Source organism: Pelodiscus sinensis, chromosome 6, assembly GCF_052426305.1.
Source record: "Pelodiscus sinensis isolate ZL-2025 chromosome 6, ASM5242630v1, whole genome shotgun sequence".
Lineage (NCBI taxonomy): Eukaryota > Metazoa > Chordata > Testudines > Trionychidae > Pelodiscus > Pelodiscus sinensis.
In genome coordinates this window covers 76,493,142-76,519,986 of record NC_143057.1, presented here as the reverse complement: position 1 = coordinate 76,519,986, position 26,845 = coordinate 76,493,142, and the positions used below count along the sequence as shown (strand labels likewise).

Sequence of the window (26,845 nt, the reverse complement as noted above, 5' to 3'; positions counted from 1 at the left end):
GGAAGCAGCTAGTGCAGGGTTGCCTCACCCCGTTTGTAAGTAGGGATCCGATGTAAGTCGGATCCATGTAACCCGGGGACTGCCTGTATGTTTCCAGAACATTATTTTCAGAACTCTATTTTACTTTGTAATTTTGGGTTTGAAATGCCTTAGGCTTTTAAAAAGTTTTTTCACTATATCAATTTTGGGCTAACTGTTGTAACTGGTAAAAGAGAATCCTGTTTCTCGAAGTACAGTTTGAAATGACAGAAGATATTTCTGAACATTGGAAGAAATGTGATTTAACAGAGCCTACCTGGGTTACCTGCACTTGGAGGCCGATGTGTCACACCAGGAGACATGCTATTTCTCTGCAAAGAAGGGTGGGCCAGTGGCAAAAGGTTGGGGTTACCCAGAGAGCTGACTGGGTTACTGTATACCAAACTGTTGTGGTTGGACACTGGGATAGAAACTGGCATCTCAAAGTTAGGTGGCGGAACAGCCTGTACAAGCAAAAAAAGGAAATAAAGACAAGAATAGTACAGAAGCACAACAGTCTTCAAGTACAGTTACTCTATATTTAGTTCAAATATTTTGTAACCGGTGGTTAAAACATTTAAAAAAACACCCTAAAAATCAAGAGAAAGAGTTTAAAACAGTTACCAGCTATGTTTCAGGCACCAGGAAAGGCTTTTAAAAATGGCTTTACAAATCACAATTCAAGATTCCTTTCCTGAAGTTTCTAAATTTCCTTTGTGAGTATTAGAACGTTTCCCCCCCCCCCCCCCTACTTTTGTTTAAAACAAAATCCCACTTCATTAGGCTTCATTTTCCTTCTCTTCCATTCAGTGAAGTCATAATTGTTCATTTGTGATATCTTAATCTGGTGTCACAGATGACTGCAAGATCAAAGGTACATGATTATGATGACTTCGTTGCATGGAGAAAAATGAGAAGGGATGGAATGCAAGAGAGAAAGCTTTAGTTTCAGTCTGCGTTGCTTTAGCAACCAGAATCATGTTAAAGGCACAAACAACTGAATTACTTTTTTTAAAAAAAAGTTTTTCCTTAGTCTAGAATGGGCTTTAAAGAAACAAAGTGCTCCCCAAGGACATATCAAAGTATAGTGTAAAATATATACATATCCAGGATCCTTATCTGACAGCTCTTTTTTGTAGTGCCTTTTCATTATGCTTTTATCTCCATTTAAAAGTAACATCCTCTTATATATATACGGTTATTTTCATCTTGAAGGATCCCTTTAAATGAAGCAAATTGGGCCAAATTATCTCTCTTCTGACTCTAAACTGCAAAGGAAGAGGGAGAGAAGGTGCAGTGCCTAAGAGGCGATGCCAAGAGGCATTTATTAGACATTTAAAATGTATAATGCAGTGTTGCCAACTCTGATTTTCTCAAGAGTCTTTCTTGTTTTCTTAAAGCCTGAGAAGGTTCTGGAATTATGTGAATACATGAAAATTTCAGCTTTTGCTTCTTAAAAATAGTTTTCAGTCCTCTTGTTTGCAGAGAAAAACTTGAAAATGTGACCTGCATATACCCTAAAGGGTCAAAAACCAGAAGCAACTCAATGGAACCCCAAATGTATTGATTTTTTTAAAAAAATTCGTGGGTTATAAGCAAATAACATGAGTCTGGGGGGAGGGGGAGGGGCTGATTCAAGATGTTAGAGCAGATGGGGCTGCTAACACAGATCTGGGACCTGGAGTCATAGTGATGAGAGATGCGCATAGTGCAACAATCAAGTTGTGCTGGACAGGGGATACATAGCTTTGTCCATGCCCTACCTATAAATGCATCTTCTGGGGCTGGCTATTCAGTTCTGCAAGCAGTGCTAGTGAAATGCCCATGATGTACAAGAGCAGCACTCAAATTACTGCTGCGTTGTGCTCCTTTTGCCCTTGTTTCCACACTCATGGAAAGTATAATTCAGCCCTAAGTATACAGGAATCATTTCACTTATCACTGAAAAAATGCAGCAAGTGAATAGTGCACAGCAAGATTTCAATTCATGGCAGGATGCAAAGCACATGTTAGATGAGAACCTCCAGACCCCAGGTATAATTCAAGGTGTTAATTTTGTTTTCTAACTATTTCTGTAGCTAGGGTCCTGGCTTTCAAAAGACTGCCTCTTTCCCCTCATGCTGCTGTGACAGCTGAGGTCAGCTGGGGTACTTGAGCTAACTGACCCCAGATTAAGTGTCTAGGGCCAGCTGGCAGAGCATTCGCAGTAGAGAGCCCTTGACTCTGGAACTTACTTCCCCTTTGCTCCAACAGAGCTGAAGTCTGTTGTCCCTTAATGGTCAATTTTCTGAAGAGTTAGTTCAAGGAGGTAGTTTAAGTCTGTGGGGAAGACAGAACTATTTCGTGGAATACTCTTCTCCTTTTGTTTAGTGGTTAAGAAGCAAAAGTGTATGTTTTACTACATTCTGTATCTGAACCTAGAATTGTATTAGATAGCTTGTATTTCATAAATAAAAAAGAGGTAAAATAAATACATATTGAAAACGATGACAGATAAAATACCAATAGAGTGCTCTGCATCACTTTTAGGAACAAGCTTTTTCTGCATGCAGCACCCTAACTTGAATTGTTGCTAATAACAACAATTTTGTGTACATGTAGAATTTGTCCTGCAAAAAAAAAAAGTTTACAACACAGGTTAGGATCTCAGAGTGTGTCATCACTGTAGACCTGATCCCTTGGAAACACACACATAATAGGTCATTCAAAACAGTATACAAGTGTGTAGACATGTTTAGAAACACAATGGGCGAAATTCATCCATCCTGAGACAAAGTCCAAATAACAGCAATCAGGGAGAGGAATTCCTAGGTTCAGGTAGGGATGGAATCCATCCTCCATAGCACAGGGGCAGGCCACTAGGCTGATTGTAAGACCAGCCCCTCTTCAACTGATATTTCAGCCTGTGTTCATTTATGGATACTGCCTTTCCAAACTGTTTTGGCTCACTGAATCCATGTCATGTTGGATCTATTAGCTACACTTCCAGCCTACCCCTAATTAGTTGACTTGGAGTCCATTACCTTGGCAGTGTGTTAGGAGGTATGGCAATCCACCAGAAGGTCAACTGGTGCACTGTTCCAGCTCTGCAGGGTCTAAGCAACACATAGGAACTTGTATGTATCCCTCCCCTGAGTCAGAATTTTGCCCACTGAGGATCATTCTGCTGTCTGCTTTACCTTTCTCAGGACATAGACAAAGTACAGGCTGCTGATTATGGATAGACTGCTAATGAGCATTGTCCATATTTCTTTCCCTTTTTCCCCTTTCCTATCCCTTTAATTTCTACTGCTGCTCCCAATTAAAACAAACACCCAACTAGAAATATGACTAGCAACACTTTGATAATTCTTCATCAGATTCAATTGCTTGTATCTTCATCTTCTGCTCTTTGTCCATTTGTGTGTTTAAACTGTAAGCTTTTCAAGGCAGGAATTGTGTCTGTTCTGCACAATGGGTCCCCAATCATGACTGCTGCTATTTCTACTGCTACTATGCTACTGTACAGACTAATTATCAGTGAAATATATGAGCATTGCCAAAGCAATTATAAGGTCTTCTTTTGTCATTCTTTAAAGGCATTCTTAGATGAGCTGCAGAATTCATATCCCTCATTACTGAATGTACATGTTGCGGCTGGCTTAACATACTTTTATGTAGTTTGGATACTGTAGAACTAGTATACAGCACACTTTGCATGCAGTCTGACTGTGGTTAGGTTGTTTACTTGGTACTTTTATATGCAGTTTGCCTATGTTAATGCTGGAATTTTGTTTTATTCATTTTATAATCAAAATATATGAGACGTAAAAATCAGTAATGAGTTGGGAAAACCGTGGGGTCCTTATGGGCATCAATGCTGCCTGTATAATACTACACTGCAGAAACACCACCACCAACAAAAGCTGCAAATTTGCTTCTCTGGTTCCCACTGCCTAAAACTTCTGTTTACAGTCAGAAATTTTCTTGAATGGGGTATGCAGGACCTTGTACAGATTGGTTTTGAAGGTGAAATAAGAGTGCAGATATTCCATGGTATCTTTATTTCAACCTGATGTGCATCTGTGCAGACACATACACACACACACACACTTATTTGATGTGAAATTTCAAATGGGTGAAATCACACAACATTGACCTAGAAATTATGACCACAATTTTTTGTGCTAAATGTTTCAATTTTTATTTTTTGCAAATTTCAACCAGGACTTATAACTATGTACATTCAGTGTATGTGTGTATGTATGTGTGTGTGAGAGAGAGATTCATGCATAGCTGATTATTTCAGTCACATATGATTTCGGCACTCTTCTAATAACTACAAATAAATATATAATTAGCATCAGATGTTTCGGAATCATATTAATACTTATCCCTAAAATATTCTGTGGAAACCTTATTGGTCTTTTTCATTAAGAGGAAAAGCCAAGTTTCTTTTCATCTTCAGTATTTTGTTTAATTACAAGGTGAGGAGCAAGCCAAACTTTTGTCTGACATTTTTCTAAGTTATGATTAAGTGGTTTGACTTGTTTTCACTCTCTCTACATCTTCCCAGCTTCCTTTTGTAGGCCACTTCCTCAGGTGATAAAAATTGCTGGAGTGCCATTGAATTCAGTGGAACTATGCTGATTTACACCAGGTGAGGCTCTCTCCCCTTATATTTACAAATCTCTGTTATGGATTAGCTATGAACGCCATCAGGCCTATTAGACATTGGCTTTCTCTGAGAGGGATGGAATTTTCCACTGCATAAAGGGAGACTGTACCTTCTGCATGAGGATCCTGCTCTGCAGACCACTGTAGAGAGTGAGAGTGGAATCATTTGTGGAGAAGAGGTGATCTTGGTGTGCAAAGAAGGGGCTATCTTTGGGCTTGTAGGACTGCAACTCGGTCAGATCTTTGTGGAGTATGCGCAGTGGTGGAATGCGACTCCTTGAGAGTCTTCCTCCTGAGCATCCATGTCTGGGTATGTCAGAGTCCCACTATATACATAGTCATTGTAAGTTGATTACCCGATGAACTTAGGCTTATCAGGTAGTCGAATCAACTACTCACATTCTCCACCCCCGCTGCCTCTATATCAGAGGCATCGAGGTAGGGGGAGCAGAAGTTGATTCTCGGGAGAGCCAGCTTAAAAACCAGTCCCCCCCCCCCAGCACTGTCTCTGTGGCATGGGTGGTGGTAGTGGACTGGGGAGGCAGAAGTGCAGTGGGGAACTCTGTGTGAGTGGAGACTGAAAAAGTCCCTGCTTGCACTGGGTTCCCTGATGCACCTCTGCCTTTGTAGTGGCTCTGACTACATTTAAAAAACAAAGGCACAGTGGGGATAACAAGTGCCCCCCTCCTCCATTATTGACTGATCAAGTAATCGATGGAAATTCCATCAACTACTCAATTAGCTCATAAATCGAAATATAACATCCCTAGTAACACTTATCATCGTATAATGCCTTTCCTCAGATACTCTATAAGTAATTTCACAAAAACTAATAAACTGCACCTCATCAACATCTCTGCAAAATAGGTAAGCAATATTATATCCAACATGCAGTTTACAAAACTGCAGCGGAAAGAAGTTAAGCCAAAGAGTTAGTCAATGGCAGAGTGGGGACTGTAACACAGGAAGAGAGATGGTGGTAAAATGTTTCTTTAAAATTTTGAACTTTGGGGAAAAATAGACATTTTTGTGATATTTTTGTGAGAAAATGTCCTATATTTTTACTGGCTCTAGTTTGGATCCATCTAAGTCTACGTCTACACTGCGGAGTTATCCCAAAAAAGCTCTGCCACACCTAAAGAATGCTTCTGCTTTTTTGGAACAATTTCCGAAAAAGTGGATGCGTTCTTTCGGCATCCCTGTATTCCTCATTGTATGAGGAATAAGGGATGTTCTGAAAGAGGAGGGTTTTCCGACATTTGGCCCCGAGTGGAAAAAGATATGCAAAATGCGATTTTCAATTTGCATCTCTTTTTCCTAAAAACCCCCGCAGCATAGACATAGCCCCTGTCTCCCAAGAACAAACACTTGCCTACTCTCACAGAGAGTTATAAGCTGACAGGATCAGTTAAGAGTTAATTTTTTAGGATTTCAAGACTTTAAACAGTTACAGAGATATGGTGACTTGGAAAAACAAAACCAAGTGGTATATGAGATCAGAGCCCCTGGAACAGTTCCTTACACGAGGAATGAGTTACTTCAGGGATTTTGGTTTCTGAAATCAAATCCCATTTTATCGGGGCCTTTGTCACTGAGGGGTTTTGATAAACCAGTATCCATCATCTGAAAATGGACAGGGGCAGGATTTTTACTGGTAAAAGATGGGAGATTCGAGTTAATAAGTCAAAGTCGCAGCCATTGCTTTACCAAAAAGATGTGTATCAAGTCTTTTGGCAAAATCATGATGGCAGTTTCAAAACTCTCTTACTGAAAAATATTAGACAGAGGTGTGGAAGTAGGAAGGTAGAGGAAAAGAGAGGAAAATATAAATATAATATTTTATTAAATATAGCATACATGTGTTCAGCATTTTGAACAATGTGTTCTAAATGAGTACGTGTCCCTATTATAGTTATTCTGATCTCTTGGATAAATTCCAAATTTTCCTTAACTCATGTGAAAAACTATCCAAGAATTAAATGAAATATTATTTAAGCAGTGAAAGAAAAAATAGAAAATTCTTAAGGACAAATGTCTCTCCAGTTTGGACATCAACTTTTGCATGTGCAATGGACTGTGACTGCATAAGAGGCCTATGCCTTGGGAGCATAAAAAGCCATTTGTATCCTGCCTTCCAGTTTGCAACATGGCTGTATGCACAGTTGTGGAGTGCAATCAACTATGTGTACAGGCATTGATGTGCAAATTCAGATGCTTGCTTGTAAATGGATGAAAATGTGGCTGTACTTCAAATTAAATACTCTTTTATTCTGATTATAGATCATGTCTGCATTAGGAAATTATTTTGAAATTTCTAAATTTGACTTAAGAACTCCTGATTTAACAAATTTGAACTAGAGTGTCCTCACTATGGGGAAGCATCAAAATTAGTCCAAGGCAGGCTCTGTTAATGTGGATGTGCTACCTTGGATTTAGAGCCTCAGGAAGCACTTTGAGGAGCTGTGGTAGGCCTCCTGGAGTCCAATAAGTTTGAATTAGCAGCACCAGAGTGAAATGACTATTTTGGAATTAGCATTACTCCTCGTAAAAAGCAGGAGTACAGAGTTCAAATTCTGTGGCCTCTTATTTTGAAATAACGGGTCTGGTAGTGTGGATGCACCACTTATAAATTCACTCTGGAGGGAAGGGGGATTATTTTGGAATAAGTAGTATAGACCAGGGCATACAGTTTGCTTCTCTTTCTTATACAATGAATGTTGAATTTAATCATGAATTTCTTAACTTTTGTCAGTCTGTATCACAAATGTAACATTATTAAACTATTACAGTACTTAACATTTTTCTGTATGTGTGTACAAACAAAATAGCACATGCAGAGTTATTTCTCTTATGTATCTGGCAAGGCATATAATTGATTGTTAGAAATTTTGGCTTGGTTAAAACAAAATTTAGCTCATGTTAAAGCATTAAAAGAAATGCTGATGAGGTCAAAGCAAATCCTCTGATAAAGCTGTAAAATCACCCCAGCACACAAACATGTCTGAATCCTACCCATTAGGCTCTCATGCAGGCTGTTTCTCTGCAGCGAGCAATTAGCTGTAACCCTTCAGTGCTGTAACTGAATTTAGCATTGAGGCTTAAGACATGAAATACAAAATAAAAAGCTGCTATATTTAAAAGAATTTCAGTTCTACATAATTCTTTCTATATCACCACAGAAAGTATTCTGTGGGTTTGTTAGTCTGTCCACAAAGAAAGATTTCCATCGTTATTTTCTAGATATAATTTGGGCAAGTGGTGTGGTAAACAGTTCTGTAAATCAAGTGAATATAATGTATATATGTATATTTTACTTCCTTCTGTCAGTTTCACCTGTAGGAGGTTTTGTCTGTGTGTCAAATGCAGAGAGTTCAAGAGAAAAAATACGTTTGTGATTTTTTTTCTATTTGGCTATAGGGGAGGGTCATTAAAGCTTGTTTCTAGTTTAAATGCTCTCAATAAGAATTCAGAGCTGAAAGGGTTAAGGTATGTTACTGCAGCAGTTATCAGCAGACAGCCATGTAACCTTTGGTACTTACAGGTATTTTATGGCTCTTGATCATATTATCAAATTCTTCATTAATTTTTTTGTATTTTTCTTCAGTGCGTGGGGTGAGAGCGTAAGAGGAGTCAGGATCAGGGCTTTCACAGCCTTTGTTTTCTTTCTTGTTCAATGCCTGCCAGGTTCAGAGAAATATCAAAAAGTAAAAAAAAAATGAAAGGAGCTCAGAGTACTTACACACAATCTTTGCCTGCTGATCATTAGATCAATATCTTCATTAATTTTCCTGTACTTGTCCTCAGACTCAGGGCTGTGACCTACTGAATCGTCTGCATCGGGGTCTGGACTGTCACAGCCATTAAGTCCTTTCTTTCTCAACGTCTGAAATACATAATTTGGAAAGTTCAAACCATGACACAGGCTGCAAGAAAGATGAAGGGGTGTTAACAGTACTGAAAACTGCCCTGTAGATGAAGGTTGCTACATTGTACTTTAGGAAAAGAAAGTGAATACAGATCAGAGAGGTCAACACTCTGGTTGCCCATGGCAAATGGGCAGTCATTCTGACTTCTTCCCTCTGAAATTAGAATCAGTCAGTAAATGATGGGAGAAAGCAATCTGGTACAATGTCTTGTGCTACAATACGTGCTTGCCACTGTAACTGATAATGTTTAAGATGTTCAATGTGCAATTAGTTTCAACACATATTTATGCATTTCAAATTTATGACTAGAGACATCAAAACAAGAGTACATTGAAATTGGAGTACTGCAATATACTCCCCCCTCCCTCCCAAGGAACAGGAGGAAGAAATGCAAACATAGTACATGGATTTAAGAATCTATCATCTTGACAGAAGAAGGAAGAGTATTTAAATTAATTTCTTGATTTGAATTTGATGTAAAGGATGACACTAATGGTACCCTGCCACGCCTTACCCTTGATAGGACAAAGGGGAAGAGGACATTGCTTATGCTGCTCTGATTAAGAGCTTATAGACCCAGTGTTTGCTTTTTTGTTGACTCCAATTACAGTGCCTCAGATATAAAGTATTGAAATTTAATATATAGGGAATTACATAGTTAAAACAGATGATCACTGAAAAGTCAAAACATATGATGAGCTTAAGGTTCAGCAGCTCCCCCAACCTTCATAACTTTGAACATTATCAGCGAGTTAAGCAATGGAGACAAAACCCGTCAAAAATTTCATGACCAAGTCAGCAACGAACAATTCAGCATGACTGCCCTGACTCAAATATTTTTTGTTAACTGTTCGACCTGGATGGATCATCAGGGAAAAATGTCCTGTTAGCTTAAGTTAAAAATGTGCCAGAACCAGACAGGTATGAACTGCAAAAAACAAGACTACACAAAACCAATTTTCATAGGTATTTTGCATTAACATCCTTAGAGTAAAAAGTTTGCAAAAATCTTTTATTTGGATAAACATCATCAGGCAACTATTTGTGGCACATTATGCTTTTGAGCCTGTTCCTTGGGGGAAGAGGAGAGGAAATGACAGGACACAATATTCTCATGTGGCTAATTGGCTGAGCTTGCCCATGTGATTAGGAAAGGAAGCTCACCGCAGGTGCAACTATTTTCTTTGGTTTTTCAGAGTGCCTTCATCTTACTTGAACTCTCTGCTTCAGCAGGAACAGTCAGAATTCTTAGTCTTTTTGCCTAAGGCAGTGACCTGATATATTATTACCTTTGAAATTCACTTAGCTATTAGAATTGATCATTATTTTATATTTTGTTCTTATAATAGTAATAGTTTTAAAAGATTAGAGTTCTTTTGTTGCATTTTAGCAGCGGCCTCCTGCCATTTCCAATTCTATCAAAACAGCAATTTATCATTGACAAGAAGCTGAGCCACGCCAATAGAAAGGCAAAGGAATGACTACTAAACTAACATGTTTGTTGTCTCTGTGTTTAATATAAATAACTAGAGACATCAAGGGTGAAATTCTTCTTTCCAAATGGAATAATGAGTCTTGATCTGCTCTTCATATAAAACAGGAATTCTTTATACATGTGCAATGCACTGATGATGAGATCCACAATTAGGATCTTAATATAGAAAGTTTTGCAGCAAGTGTGAAATTCAGCTCTTCTATCTAAGTGACTTTAGGCTTGATTCAAACTCCCATTGACTTCAAGGGACTAAGTGGCAATGGATGGGACAAGATTCCACACCTAACACACAATCAGGGGCTATCATTAAGCCCTCCCCAGCTAGAAAAATGTTCCCTATTCCTCTGTTGAGGACTCACTCTGTGCTTAGACTAGTGCCACCTCCCCAGCACACCTCTATTGTCCTTTTCATGTTGGCTTATTCAAAGTTGGCATGGTGCTCATTTCTACGGTGAGCAGAAATACTCTGCTTCCTTCACATCACCTCCAAATACAAAAATACATGGGGTAAGGGAAGAGGGGTTTCGCTGGCATGGAGGGCCTTGTGCCAGTCTTCCGCAAGGGAGTGGATTCCAGCTTAATATTGGAATTTCAATTTAGAAAAATACGTTAACATTTGAAAGAAGGCACAATGCATGCATGAAGGTTGCAGTAGCTATCACAATGGACTGAAAAGTGGTGGCCACAAATTCTCATCAATGCTCACTTGCAGCACACACTTTTGTATAATGGGCTGGACAAAGATCATCAAAATCTTCTTGTATCTAGTCCCCCCAAATTAAATGTTAGTCTTTTAGGGTATGTCTACACTGCCACCCTAGTTTAAACTAGGGTGGCAGTGTAGACATATCCTTATAGAGTAAGGGTTAAATCCTGCTCTGTACAACTAGCCAGCTGGGCTGGAGCCCTCGTTGACAAGGGCACCAGAGTTCTATAGCCACAAAAAAGCTTCTTACTGAAGAGTGGTGAGGCCACAGCTGCAACTATAGGCACATATCTGAGGAATGAGTATTCTCATCCTCTGCATTTTGCAACGTGGTACTCCAAACAAACATAATGGTCATGAATATCTCTCCCATGAGACCTACTCTCCTTTCTGCTCTGTTTCATCCTTTCTCTTCTCACTTCCAAAAGTACACCATCACTGGACACCTACCAGACCACCCCTCTCATGATCTCTGGAGGAGGACCTGCTTGTCTTACTCTAATTCCTGTGTCTCCCAACTAGCGTCCTAGTGCAGAGCTGCTCTAGATTCCATGTCAGTTTCTCTTCCTCACTCTCCATTCTGTCACCTGCTCTCAGCTATTGCTTGATCTGAGTGTTGGGGCTGAACCCAGCAGCTGAGTGAAAAAAAACCTATGAGAAAGACAGGCCAGAAATGGGAGGATGGTTCTCAACATGGAATAACTGGGGCCATTTCATTGGCCAGATACTCTCCCTCTTTCCTACCATGTTAAACCCTAGCATCCTTTCACAAATCCTGAAAAATAGACAGTTCTATGGCATCATCCTGGAGCCCTTTCTTCAGTGTGCACAAGTTTAATGGACATTTAGGGAATTTTTACAGGATGAAATTAAACAATTGTAGATGGTGTATATCAGGGAGACTCCCAAACTGAATTATAAATTATTTTAAAAGAAAATAAGTAATTTTGTGCTATTAAAGCACCACTTTCCCTAAGTAATTAGCATCTCTTTTAGTTTGCATTCCGATAACCCTGAAAAAACAACCCATGCATTTTAACAACAAAACCATTAAAGGAAAACTGCCTTGGCTGAAATCTCATACGTCAACAATTTAGTCTAAACCCTGCACTACATAAACTTCTGAAAATGGGAAGTGCTGACATAGTGCTAACTGCCATGCTGTTCATGTGGCACAAACAGTTTTACCTTCATTACAAGTTTACAGCTGTTTTAAAAAAAAACCTGTACTATCAGCCAGATCTTACTCTATCAGGACAGCGTATTGTCACTACAACCTACATGCATATAAAGCAACCTGTTGGCAGAGAAGACTCTCCTGTAGTAGCATTAATTTAGCTGGAAGGGGAGGAGAAGAAAGCCAGATCAGTGATGTGGATTTATGTGCATGAGCTCCCCTCCTTTCAGCAAGCTCCATAACACCTTTTTGCACTGCTTTTTGTTTTCTTCTAACCTCCTGTGGACTGACTTTTTCCCTAACAGATGGACTGCTGGGGAGCCAGTATCCAAGCTTTCTAGGGCTTGAGAGGCCACAGATATACTCCTTCTGGAGAGAGCCAATCTGCTATGTCAACTATGCCAATTGCAGAATGGGTGGCAGGGTATGGCTCACTTGATGATTACCTGCTCTATTCATTCTCTCTGAGGCACCTGATATTGGCCACTGTCAGCAGACAGGATACTGGGCTAGATGGACCTTTGGTCTGACCCAGTATAGCCATTCCTATGTTTAACATTTTACATGAAAGAGAGGGATGGGGCCTGACTTTATGCAACCAACAATTCAGCTTTTCCACATAGATTCAGCTGATTTCTTTGCTCTACTCTGAATGGCCTAATAATCTACTACTAGACTAGTAGACACTTTCCTTTGAGTGATATTGAGTACCAAGTTCCAAAGATGGACTCTTCTTGTGTAAGGACTGAAACCCTCATACAGGCAAGACTCCTTTAATAGCCAAACTTAGAACCCCCAATCACATTATAGATACTCATCAGGAGCATTCCCCATGAATGCCTGATATGCCCATTACCAACCATGACTATCCATTTAGTTGGAATTCTGGTAAATTACATTGAGCTGTCAGGAAAAAACAAACCCTGAGTGTTTTCCTTTTCCCTCCCTTCTCTGTGTATGGGCATGGAAAACTTTCAAGCTATCAGTGACAAGTGTGTGAACCCCTTCCACTTCTAATGGCTTTATACTCTACCTGTAAAGGTAGACAGCAATCAGTTGTAATGCTTTCATATTTTGAACTGCCCTACTGCAACAGCCATTCCAAAAATCCCAATTACATTTATGAAGGCCCTAATAAAAACAGGACACGCATATTTAAACCATGTGCTAGATTCAGCTAAACGTCTATTGCAACAGAAGCATGAAAGTCAGGAAGTGTTGAATGAAGTTGACCTTCACTCTCTCCCTATGTTTCTATACATTATGATGAAATTTAAACACAGTATGATTTGTGGAGAAGTCATGTAATGAAAGATATTAGTAAAATGATATGCACAAAGAGAAAGGGTTAAGGTTGCCATGGCAATTGTCTATCTAAATTCTCCAAATTCTGTGCAACTAAAATTTCAAATTTTATGTTCCATTAATGTTGGGCTTATGGGGTTTTTTTGCATTTAATAATGAACAGAAACTATTATGCTGGTACTAATGTATTTTAATTGTATGTTTTGGAGAATCAAATAGCACATTATTACTCTTATTGTCACCTAATCTGCTCCAGACAAACAACTTTATATAAATACCCAAAATGGAACATTTCTTACCTTAGTGGTATAAATGATAAAATGCTTGTGTGGTTAAAGCTGTCTTTGAAACAAGCTACAGAGCTATGCAAATATAGCCGTATTTCAATAACCACACATTAAACTCTTACTATGTTATTTTCACCTACGTGCCAAAGACAAACCATTGTCTAGTCTTTCACGTACATCCTCGGTCCTCTTCTTTTAACTAATGCATACAAGCATTCTTTTCATAGCAATACGCCAACCACCCACACTTGGAACTGCCTCCCACTTTTGTGTGCCAAGTGATTACCCTCGCCTCCTCCGCATACCTCCTCAAATCATGCTTTTTATGGAACCAAATAATATGGTGAACCTTGCCAATAGTATCTGTTCCTCTTGGTTTTTGAACTATCAATCATCAGGTCTATATGCACATTGGATTTTTATCTCCTCAGAGCAGGTTTTTTTTCCAAGTTTGGAATGCATTGTGGACTCCGTTCTATTCGACTCAGGTTCTTGTAATGTACCAAACAAATAACAGCTCCCCAATCAGAATAAAACATGCTGTATTAACACATCATTGGTGAGGCATCATGGGGAATTAATTTGTTTTCCCAAAGCCAGGCTATGTCATTAAGGCGTGGCCCATGTTGTTGGTGATGAAGAGTCACAAAGCCCTAACTCAGGAACCAATCCCTGCAACAAACCTCAGTGCCAACTCTGCCCATATATCTACACCAGCAACACCATCACAGGACCTAACCACATTAGCCACACCATCACTGGCTCATTCACCTGCACATCTACCAATGTAATATACGCCATCATATGCCAGCAATGCCCCTCTGCTATATACATTGGCCAAACTGGACAGTCCCTACGCAAAAGAATAAATGGACACAAATCAGATATTAGGAATGGCAATATACAAAAACCTGTAGGAGAACACTTCAATCTCCCTGGACACATAATAGCAGATTTAAAGGTAGCCATCTTGCAGCAAAAAAACTTCAGGACCAGACTTCACAGAGAAACTTCTGAGCTGCAGTTCATCTGCAAATTTGACACCATCAGCTCATGATTAAACAAAGACTGTGAATGGCTATAGCCTATTACAAAAGCAGTTTCTCCTCTCTTGGTGTTCAGACCTCCAGGTCAGCTGCTAGAAGTGGGCCTCATCCTCCCTGATTGAATTTACCTCATTATCTCTAGCTTGATTCTTACCTGCATATTTATACCTGCCTCTGGAAATTTCCACTACATGCATCTGACAAAGTGGGTCTTTGCCCACGAAAGCTTATGCTCCAATACATCTGTTAGTCTATAAGGGTATGTCTACACTAGCTCGTTAATTCGAGCTAGGTAGGCAAATGAGGCGACCGGAGTTGCAAATGAAGCCCGGGATTCAAATATCCCGGGCTTTATTTGCATGTTCCCGTCCGGTCGCCATTTTGAAATTTCACTAGCCCGAACTCACTGCCGCGCAGCTATACGCGGCATTGAAACGTTAATTCGAACTAAGTTCTTAGTTTGAATTAACTGTTACTCCTCATGGAATGAGGAGTAACAGTTAATTTGAACTAAGTACTTAGTTCGAGTTAACATTTCACTGCCGCATGTAGCTGCGCGACAGTGAGTTCGGGCTAGTGAAATTTCAAAATGGCGACCGGACAGGAACATGCAAATAAAGCCCAGGATATTTGAATCCCAGGCTTCATTTGCAACTCCGGTTGCCTCATTCGCCTACCTAGCTCAAATTAATGAGCTAGTGTAGACATACCCTAAGGTACTACAGGACTCCTTGTCGCTTTTGCAGATCCAGACTAACACGACTACCCCTCTGATTCTTGAAAGCCCTAATGGAACTCCAGAATGCCTGCGATCTCAGAGACAATTCCTCGTTCAGATCCAGTATGAGTACATGGGGAATGTACATCCAGTATGAATAAATGGGGAATGTACATGCTTAGAATGGCGAAGCTTGCTCATTCCAGTTAGTGGTACAGCTACATTTTTAACTAGGGGTCGTGGATTAGAGAACAAGTCTGTTGAGATATTCCCAGTAGTCATTAGCAGCTCCTGACTCCCTGGGCTGGGTCTGGCTCCTTTCTCTGGGCACTGTGACTTGACACATGGGGTTGAAGATCCTGACCATCCCTCTGCCGTGAATCAGGGAAGCTGAGTCAATCTTGAATGAGTGGAGCATGGATGGCTTAAAGGATGGGCTTGCTCTCCAGCTTTGTGTGTCATTCTTGTTGTACATCTCCTCTTGCCAACTGCATAGTATGCTTGAAATAATGCCACACATGCAGCTAAAGGCTCCTGAGAGGAAGGTTGTTGCCTACCCTATTGCCCTTATTAGCTCCACCATAGCTTCTAGTGTGTCTTTCACATTTTGGGTGAAAAAGTTTTGTCTGTCTGTCATGGAAAGCTGCCTTCTCCTTGCTCTCTTAAGGGCAATTTGTGCCTCTGGCAGCCATTGGAGGGAGCTGTCTTTGTTCTCCAACTTGCAGAGACCGGGAGATTCATAATAGGGAAGGCTCCTTGTGACCTGTACACTTGAACCAAGGCCAGACACAATCCACTCCTCATTATTCAATTTCATCCACTCATAAAACATTTTTATATCTGGTATTGGTTTAAATTAAGCAGAGCATTCTTTGGCTTATGAAAGAAATAGAACACAGATATCTTAAGATTCATGGATCTCATCTTGACAAAACTAACCCATGTATTTTTTCTAGATTATCAAACAAGCAAATAAACAGACCACATGAGGAGTTTGTGATAAACCTTCACGATTTCTGTTAAATCACATCCATATACACTATGCTTAGATGAAGTTCATGTTTATTTCATAGTGCATTCAAAATGTTTGTATTCTCAACTAACATATTTGTAAATTATTTTATATTAATTTTAAACCTGAATAATTTCTGAGATTCTAAGGAACACATTTCCTTATCCTTCAAGCTTAATTTGAGCTTTCAAACTGAGCTCTTGCCATACAATAAATGGTTGTACAAAAATTTACTAAGCAATTGGTCCAGAATTCTTACACTAACTCTCAATTGACAAGATCACATTTCCCAAGCTTTGACAGAACACACAGATAACAACATCCTTGGGTTCTGCCAGGGTCTGAGTTTAGACACCCAGGAATTCATCTGGGGCCACTGAAGCTGGAGAGAGAGAGAATGTGAGAGGGAGGGAGGGAGGGAGAGAGAGAGAGCACATCAAGTGATCTGAAAACATGTGAGTTGGCTTCTCATTCTGTCAGAGCTCAGCAGTTTACAATCTGACACTAGGCTACATCACTAGCCATCAGCAATTTTACTCATCCTAGATATCCACACCTGTCAGCGACTCTGCACCTGTTGTCTAATTTGGCAAAGGCCAAATGACAACAGCCAATCGTAACTGCCTGTGCTGCAACATGGCCATAGATGGCTTTTTCTGTCATGTCTCTGCTGATTGGGGCTGCTAATCTCTGTGTATTTCAGTAGTCTGCTCTTTGTACTGGTAATATTGTCATGATTTTCAGGTCTTATCTGGGTAAAGGACATCAAAATATAACTGTTACAGTTGCATATAAGTTGCATTAGCATTTCAGCTTGCAAAAAATGTTAAAGTTTTCTCCAATCTACATCCACATAGGACAAGACTTTTTTTTAAAGTCTCCATTCTCAAAACAAACACTGCTTCCTGTGTTCTAGTTACAGCACTAGAACCACATGTATGTACTATTCCAGCATATGCTTTTCTGGGACAATTAAAACGATTATATATATTTTCAGGAAACATGGATATTCTTTAAATAAGGAATGTATATATTCAGCTTACGAAGCAATTAAATTTATGCTGTAAAGATTGATTGCTGTCATTATACGATTGTTTTAACTAAAATCACAACATTTCATTGAACTGCTACCAATCTGACAAAAGCCAATGTAAATGATATTTCAGGCTTTTTGCATTTGTATTTTTTGACAATTCAATGTCAAACAAAACACAATTATTTTTAGATGTTAGCAACCAATTTTTTCCCAATGAAATAATCACAATTTTATAAACAGTGCCTAAAAATGAAGTGCACTTTCGAAGTGGGCTCTGCTATGAAAATATAGTGCAAAGAATATTGCCTGGAGAAGGAATAATCAGAGTGTGTTCGTGTGTTAAGGGTAATCAGAGTGTATTTGTGTGCAAGCAGTATGTCCCTCTGGAGAACACACAAATGCTAAGCTTCATTCTAGAAAGCCCTTCTCAGCTATCGTAACAGGCCTTTTAGTGCGGCATCTCTGCAAGTTTTTTGGGGAAAACAAGAAAACAGAATAAGGGAGGAAATCTGTATATTCACATTCCCATTGTGTCCCTACTCCCTTTTGGCATGTTCTTATGTACAATGACCAGACAGAATTTGGCCCATAGATCTGACTATGTTTCATGTGCTTCAATTCAGTGACAAAAAATAACACAACAAAGTAGTGATAAAAACTTAGTTTCCAATTCTTGACTGCCCTACGGTGGGCAGCAGTTCTCTATTTTTGTGGGGATACTCACAACATAAGTTGGCTACCCAGTTGGCACAGAGCTTTCAAAAGGCTCTTTGTGACCTCCCACACAGCTCCAGACTTAGTGGATGTGCCAGGAGACTAGCTATGCTCTCTGGCTATTTTTGATTGCTCACACCCATTTACATCAGGGATCAGGCAGACTCCTGGCCAGATTCAGAACATCAGGAGGCACAAAGGTGACTTGAATCTATCTTTGCCACCTGACTGCCCTTATTCCTGCTTTAAGTGCATCTAAGACTTTTATTCTTTTCACTCTTATTCTAAAATAATGCCTGCTCCATATCTCAAAGCAAAAAGTTATGTGGTTATAATGGAGAGCAGAGTGCTGAAACAGAAGATATTGTGTGGCACATAGTAAATTCGATTTTTGTTAAGTTTTACTGTAATGACAGCAAGGATATATGAATGGAAAGCAAAATATTACAGTTATTCAGTAGAATCAGCTCAGCTTTTTAAGGAATATGAAGCCATTACAAATAAACACTTCAGTCATCAACAAGTTGATTGTTACTCTCTCTCTCTCTCTTTCTGTCTCTGTCTATAACCCTTCTCAAATCTCAAGATGGAGCAGCACTCACAACATTTTCACTTGTGTCCAAAATTAGGAGAAGAGTAAAACATGAGGCTGGATTCTCATCTGATTTACATGGGGATATATCTGTATTGAGATAAATGAAATTAGACTAAATTTAAATAAATATAAGTAAAATGTCTATTACACCTGGGTTAATAACTATTTGCATGCATAATACCTTACATTTGTAGACCTAAATATAAATGACCACAGAAATGTTAACTATTTCATTCAAAGACAGCTGATCGTTTTCATGACCTAAACCAAAACCTGAAAAACTAAACCACATATATTATAAAAGAACATTTAACAATGAGAACTTACTTCTATTAAGAATTACAGAAGCTATGAATTGCATTTTGCATGTATATATTAGCTATCATCCCAAAGGATCCTACAGTGCTTGAATTTTATGCATAGGAAGGGATTGCATCACCATCCATTAAAATGCAACCACCTCTGGGGTGGACATATCTTGTGTAAGAAAGCACTAGCTGATTATTTGCAGGACAGGAAATGATGTATAATTAAAATTGTAGGATAGACTATAATTGCCTAAGATTAAATTTCCTTAGACTGTGTGGCAAACAAAAGTGCGATGGAATTTTTGATGACTACAATATTTTGGTTTTGCATTTCATCTTAAAGACACCACTTCCAGTAGCAATATGCTGGGGAACTGGTTCAGTACTGGCTCAGCAGTGAAAATGCCACCCACTGAGATACCAACACCACTTCCTGCAGCACCTGGGTTTTCCTTGGAGGTCTCTCATGAAAATAATGAATGTATCAATGTTGAGAACAGACTTCTCTTTTGAAGAATTTGCAAATTTGTGTTACCCGGTAGATCAAATTACAGAGTATTAAATAAAGATGTTATTGATATCACAAGCAGCAAACACCTCTGAATAGCTGTGCCTTTCAAATGCAAGGAAAATTGCCATTTATTTTTACAGTTGCTTCATCCAGTTGTAAAATGTACAAATCAATATTTTTTTAAAACAATGCTTTGTTACAAATGAAAGGCTTGATGCCTGAAAAAGAATCCATATGGGAGGTTGCTTTGCAGGAGCCAGGCCTTAGTTACCAAAGAAACACTAAGCTACCAACTTGCCAGTTTGACGATAGAGTCAAGTTGACCTCAGAATGCACACAAGTATACTCCATTCATTTCAGTGTGTGCATTTGCCTACCTGCGGGGAGAATTTCTTCCACTGTTTTTGATTGTGGAAGCAGTTAGCAGATGGTTGAGAAAAGATAGAGATTTTCATAGAGGTTTTAAGATCTATTATCTATTAAGATTTTTCAGTCAATTTAATAATGTACATTAAATGCACTTCACACAAATGTTTCTAGTACTTAATAGAACTTATCTTTAAACTGCTATTAAAATCTCTAGACTATGACATGCATTCATCTGCTCAACAGCACAGCTTCCGTTACAATCAATGAGCCAGATCATACCCTCTCATGGAAAATCCCACAGGAGACACTCTGGACGCAGCTGGAAACTCTGCATTTTGAAACTTGAAATATTCTTAACTAAAGCTTCATTAAGTGGGGAGGGAGATGAGGGGAGGGAGATGGGGTAGAGATCTCCAGCTATATGGTTATTGGAGAAATCCAGTCCCTGGGGGTATGTCTACACTACCCTCCTAGTTCGAACTAGGAGGGTAATGTAGGCATACCGCACTTGCAAATGAAGCCCGGGATTTGAATTTTCCGGGCTTCATTTGCATAAGCGGGGTGCCGCCATTTTTAAAACCCCGCTGGTTCGAACCCCGTGCAGCGCGGCTACACGGGGCACGAACTAGGTAGTTCAAACTAGGCTTCCTAGTTCGAACTACCTAGTTCGTGCTCCGTGTAGCCGCGCTGCATGGGGTTCGAACCAGCGGGGTTTTAAAAATGGCGGCTCCCCGCTTATGCAAATGAAGCCCGGGAAATTCAAATCCCGGGCTTCATTTGCAAGTGCGGTATGCCTACATTACCCCGCTAGTTCGAACTAGCGGGGTAGTGTAGATATACCCTGTTATATTACTTCCCTCCTGCAGCATGACTCCTTCAGAGGACATACTGCTCCTGCCATCCTGCTCTCACCTAGGTCACATCCCTTTGGAGAGTGGTTATATCAGCAAAGAGAAAGAACCTCCGGCCATATTTTGAAAAATCCTTTTGGCAAAAGCTTTCTTAGGCAAGACCTATCTCTGCTGCAGAATCTGTTCATTTCTAGTTCCTACACATACAAATATAAGCTTGTAAACTGGAAGGATGGGTTAGGAACTAGCCTAGCCATCAGAAACCCTGGGATCTATCCACTATAGAATTAGTGTGTGAACTTGGCCAAGTAACTTAGAACTAAATTCACAAAATGCCTCAATCCCAGAATCAGGCCCCACGGGGGTCCACAAAATCCCCATTTAAATTCTGCTGAATCCTGTCAGCGCCTAAGCCTAGGCACTCAATCATGGATTTAAAAGTAGCCATTATTCTACAAAGGAATTTCACAAGCCAATTACTGAGAGTGTGGAATTGACTTTCATATGCAAACTATATAGTTTACCTGAGCTTTAACAAAGACACTAACTGGATGTCCCATTATAAAACCAACCTTCCATACATTTAATATCTCATCAAAAACAAAGTATGGGACACTTCCAGCCCATTAAATTAGCTTCATTAGCACTGGACCTACAATTGACAGGCATTTTTTTTAACTTTTTTTTCCTCTCTCCCTTCTTCTATAATACATTCTGGGTTCCCAGTTTTTTCCACTCCAGCTCATCTGAAGAAGTGGCTTTTGCCCACAAAAACTCATGATACTATATATATTTTTGTTAGTCTCTAAAGTGCTCCATTACTACTCATTGTTTTTAAGCTCATGTGGTATCCAAGTTTCTGCAGTAAAAGTATGCTTGTTGAATATCCTTATGCCTATGTGTATACATATGCTGCTTCTCTCAGCCCCAGAGAGTTGCATGAACTGGTGGAAGATATACATTCTTCTGCCTCATTCTCCTGGGCTATGTCTAGACTGGCATGATTTGCCGCAAATGCTTTTAACGGAACAGTTTCTTAGCTGGCAAGTTGTTGCGCAAAAGTGACTGCTTTTGTGGAAAAACTTGCCAGTCTAGATGCAGCCCTGGGGTGTTTAAGATGGTACTTATGCTTAGAGACTATTTATTGGCTCACACCTGATCTGTGAACACACACAAAACAGTGGGAATGGGAGGGAAAAGAAGGCAAAGCTCCTTTTCCTGGTAATTTTTACCCCAATGTTTCAGGCACTCATCCAGGATGTGGGAGATACTGGTTCAAGTGCCGCCGTGGCCTATGCACAGCGATTTGAAGAAGAATCTACCATCTCTCAGGTGAGTATAGTACCATTCTGATGGGAGGAGGAAGCACCCTCAGTCTGTCTTGTTGAAGATCTTTCACTCTGTCTAAATAATTTAAAGATCATTGGAAAAGTTGGAATGACTCCTGGGTCTCCCAGATGGGAACCCTATTCAGCAGTCTACAGACGCATCCTCCTGCTTACTTTTGGTCTCATTGTGGCCCAACAGCTCTTATTTAACCTACGGTATAAATATATCAACATAAGTGACTGAAGGAGCCCCTAACTTCTAATATTCCATAGCCCAGTGGTTAGGGAACTCATTTTCAGGTATCTTAAAAGGGTGTCATAAGGATGAGGGAGAAAACTGGTTCATCTTGGCCTCTGACGATAGAACAAGAAGCAATGGGCTTAAACTGCAGCAAGGGAGGTTTAGGTTGGATAGTTCTTAACTGTCAGGGTAGTCAAACACTGGAATAAATTTCCCAGGGAGGTTGTAGAATCACCATCTCTGGAGATATTTAAGAGTAGGTTAGATAAATGTCTAGCAGGAATGGTCTAGGCAGTATTTGGTCCTGCCATGAGGGCAGGGGACTGGACTCGATGACCTCTCGAGGTCCCTTCCAGTCCTAGTATTCTGTGATTCTATGTAAGAAGGGGCAGAGCCCTGTTAAGTCCCTTCCCTCTCTGTCCCTGGAGCAGGAACTTGAACTAAGAAAGTTCCACATCCCAGGTGAATACCTTAATCACTAACAGTTAGGAAGGTGTTGCCACCTCTTTGCCTCTCCCCTCCAGCTTCTTGAAAAAACAACAACATGTAGGTGCCTAACTCTAAGAGAGGATTTTCAGCCCAGAATCCTGAGCAGAGCAGCTGGATTTAGGTGTTGAACTCCCCTTGCCTTGGCATCCCCAATTCACTATGTTAAGTAAAGCCTCCTTGCATTCTGACATTTGTAAATCCCATTTTAAAGTGCCTGTCTCTCCGCACTCATTATATAAGGCATTTAGATGTATACCTCAGGCTTTGTGAATCCCAGTGACATCCTACCTGTCTGAAAGTTAGGTGAGATGATGCTCAGCATTACCATGCCTATGTTCTATTGTGAACCTAGCCCTTAGCCTCTGTGTCCCATCTGTGACCCAGCCCCTTGATCCCCTTCCATCTGTCCCTGGTGTGCGTTGTGGAGAAACATATTCAAAAGATTGCAAGACGGGAAGATATTATGGAAATATGGGCCATGTAAGTATTTCAGATAGGCACATTCTTGACTCAAGCTGGGCATCAGCCAATGCAATAGTGACTTGTTAAATGTGCAGCAAGACAGCTCCAGTGCTGCTGATACCGCTTCTGCTTAACCAAATATTAATAAGATATTGGTTGTGCTCATTGCAGTTATTCAGAATCCTGTAGGCAGCAAATAAATTGTCAAGAACCAGGTCAATTTCAAACCATTACTCTTACTTAGGAAAAGAGAGCAAAAGCAGAGGCAGACCCAGGATTTAGTTACAGGGAGCAGGACAGAGAACTATTTAACACTGCCTCTTCCCACACTGAAAGTCAGGCAGCCCAGTTCCCTGTGGAAGTTTCACTGGAACTTGCCCCATATCCATTGCAGCAGGAGGAGGAGTGAAGATTATAAATAAAGGGGAGGGAAAAATCCCAGGCATCATGGACAGAAATAAATTCTGTGGAAGGCGCAAGGGAGATCTGTAAACAACAGAGAGGTAGTATTGTTTCATGAATGCCTGAAGCCGGGTGCAGCTCATCCCTTTTTGAATAGTAATAGAGATGAGCCGTGTTAGTGCTGCATAGTCCCATCCCTTTTTGAGTTACAGTGCAAAAAGTTAGCACAGCTTGAGTAGCGAATTCTTTCTGGGCACTGCTGTCAGCCTGATTTACTTCCAGAAAACAAACTCCTTACCGCTGATGCACTTCAAATCAGAACTGTCAAATCTTGTTATCTGCAGGGGGCCTGACAGTTCAAGGGTTCTGCTAATGAAGCCAATTAGGTGGAACCCCCTATACCTGACAACGTTTGAAAGCTATTAATGGAGACATCTGGAGAGAGAAAAATAGGAACACACCTTTTAACTCTTTTGAACTACACTGGAATAGGAGAGATTTAGAAGGACAACATGGGGAAAGGATCAGTGCTTTGCTGAAAAAACAGGGGCTGTCCTAAATCGGCATTTAGTCTGTCTGACACACACCCAAGAGTGTACACTAATAACTTACAGCTATAAAGAGCTGTATTCCCCCTCCTCCTTCCCCCAATTCCCTTCCTAAGGGAAGACACTTATGTCAGGAAAGAAGAGCAGCCCTCAAAAATGGAACAGCATGGTCCAGGGAATTAAATATTAGCTTTTAAGTTTATGAAACACAAGTTTGGTTCTAGGTTTAAGCTTATCTTTGGTGAAATCATCTCATTGCTTCATATATCAGTCTATCAATTCTATCAATGAAAAGTGCTATGTCTGACTATGAAACAGAGAATTATTATTCAAAAGTTAACAATATACGTGGCATAAGAGGAGATTTACAGAGCAAATCTCTTTTCATATATGCTACAAACATACAGTTCAAATGCTAATACACATATTTATAGCTATAGAAGACAAAATCATAAAGATGCCATTTTATTGATATCAGTTGGAACATGTAAGAACTATGTGATAATCTAACTGTGGCTTACAACTGTTAAAGTGTAAATTGAGCATTTTTGCATTTTGTCACGTTATATCCGTGGTCCTATTGTAGTAAACTATATATATTTTAAAAACAGCACACTCCATTAGTAATTGCTTGTCTGTCAAGTTTTTGATCTCTTTTGAGTCAATCTATAGCAGTTGTGTGTTGTTTAAAATACTCGTATTGACTCTTCTATAATTTGCTTCCTTTGAACAGTCTGTGTGCTATAATGTTGGATCAAAGAAATAAATGTACACTTTAACAACCCAAAGTAAAGTGCATGCACATTTTTATAACAGTGCACTATAAAACATAATTATAGTTGTCTATAGATCACACAAGATGATAGAAATAAATGGGTTTGAGATTTTTTTTAATGCAAGCATATCCAATACATCAAAGATTTTTTTCCTTATCACCAGTCCCTATAGTGCAAAGGCATTAACAAACCATTTAGAATAAAAATGGTACAACCTCTTTTACTAGTTTACTACAGCAATTTCTTCATTAATTGCTGACTATATATAAAAACAATCATATGGAAATTAATGACAGAAAATGAAGCAACCTCATCAGGGTGAGTTTCTAAAACAGAAAATCTAGAAAATGGTGATTCAGCTGTGCCCCCTTTTAACAAAAAAATGTTTTTATTAAAAGAAAAATGAATATTTTATACATAAACATCAGTTACAGTTAATTGTTTACCACAAACATTAATTCACGATTGGTCACTGAGCTTATGATTATTAAAAATGTGGCATAACAAAGCAAACAAGTTTGATGTTTTACATGGCTGTAAATTTGATAAACTTACATTAGTTTCATTTTTGTTTTATGTATGCCGTATCAAAAGCATCTGGAGGCCTCTCTGAATGTGAGGCAAATGGAGTCCAATCAATATCAGCTACATAATACATAAAGTATGGATGCACATTTTATAGCACAGAAATAAATAATTAATTGAAATCTATTTACTGTAACAAAGAAGAAATGTCAGCATACTTTGAAGTTTAGCAGAACTTTTGCCACAATCATAAAAACTGTGGGCAGGAGCCTCAGGGAGAAACTCTTGTTTGCATGCAGCCTGGAACAAAGATTCCAGAGCCTGGGTTCTAGCCTGAGAACAAACCTGAATATCCACGTTGGAACTTTAGCCCCAGCGACCAAGCCCAAAAACCTGAGTTTGCTGTCTGAGGCCAGCTGCAAATTTGCAATGGGTCTTTTATTGCAAGGGAGATATAGCCTAAAAGGGTAGCTCCCATGACAGGTAGGTAGCAAAGCCATGTCGCCACTTATTTTGTATCCCTCCTCACACACACTCTCTGTCCCATCATTGGTGGGGAAGAATCTCCTTTGCAGCACGAATCTTCCCCAAGAGCTGGGACTGCAGTTGTGGTCAACCTTACATGGCCATGCTGGGGAGGTGGAAATCCTTAATTCCTTGTGCAGATATGTAAGAGTGAGCCATGTTCTAAAATATTAATGGCCTGTTTTTCCACCACTATTCACTCTGACACTACTTGAGGAGGAAGGCCCTGATCCTATAAACAAAACATATAAAAAAACCCTTAATTTTACCCATGTGAGTTGCCCCACTGAATCCAATAGGACTTTTCGCCTACCTAAAGCAGGATTGAGGCCTAAGGGTACTGCTCATTATGTGAAAAGATAGCAGATATGGCTCCTTAAAAATGGGCAGTCATGGTTGTACAGCCTTTTGAAGTAAATGGAAAAATCCTGTTGATTTCAGCAGGCATTGAATAAGGCCCTTAATTAATTCTGAGTGGTGGATTTCACATATCAGAACTATTGAGCACTTTAACAATCTGTTAGGTTACCTAATAAAACTATAAGGTAGTGGCAAAGAGCCCAAGTTGGCAAAGACTTACCCACTCATTAACTTTACTTCTCAAGTGCAAGAGACTGAAGCGGCTGCTTATGCTAAGAGCTCAACGTCAAACTTGTCACCTCCACGCTGACCGACAGCACAAAGTACCATGCAGGATCAAAATACAACAAAATGTCTTGGGAGAGAGGGGAATGTTTGGTAGTTTGAATTAAGAATGGTTGTGACTTAGCAGAAGGCATTGTGTTTCTTGGTTTCTGATTAATAGTACTGGATAAGAGT

At 39.7% G+C, this 26,845-nt stretch overlaps 1 protein-coding gene across 12 annotated transcripts in view; it reads right to left on the bottom strand.

Annotated features, from left to right (window-relative positions):
* Positions 1 to 26,845, bottom strand: part of MEF2C (myocyte enhancer factor 2C) — a 168,903-nt gene that overhangs the window by 34,746 nt on the left and 107,312 nt on the right. For 8 of the 12 annotated variants that reach the window (XM_075932165.2, XM_075932166.2, XM_006132364.5 and 5 more), the window contains 2 exons: positions 8,414 to 8,557; positions 296 to 482 (listed from right to left, as the gene is read on the bottom strand). In XM_075932165.2, the coding sequence (XP_075788280.1) occupies positions 296 to 482; positions 8,414 to 8,557 (331 nt within the window). Of the gene's footprint in view, positions 1 to 295; positions 483 to 8,213; positions 8,352 to 8,413; positions 8,558 to 26,845 lie in introns of all 12 variants that reach the window. The other 4 variants (XM_006132365.5, XM_075932173.2, XM_075932175.2 and 1 more) reach the window with 3 other exon arrangements.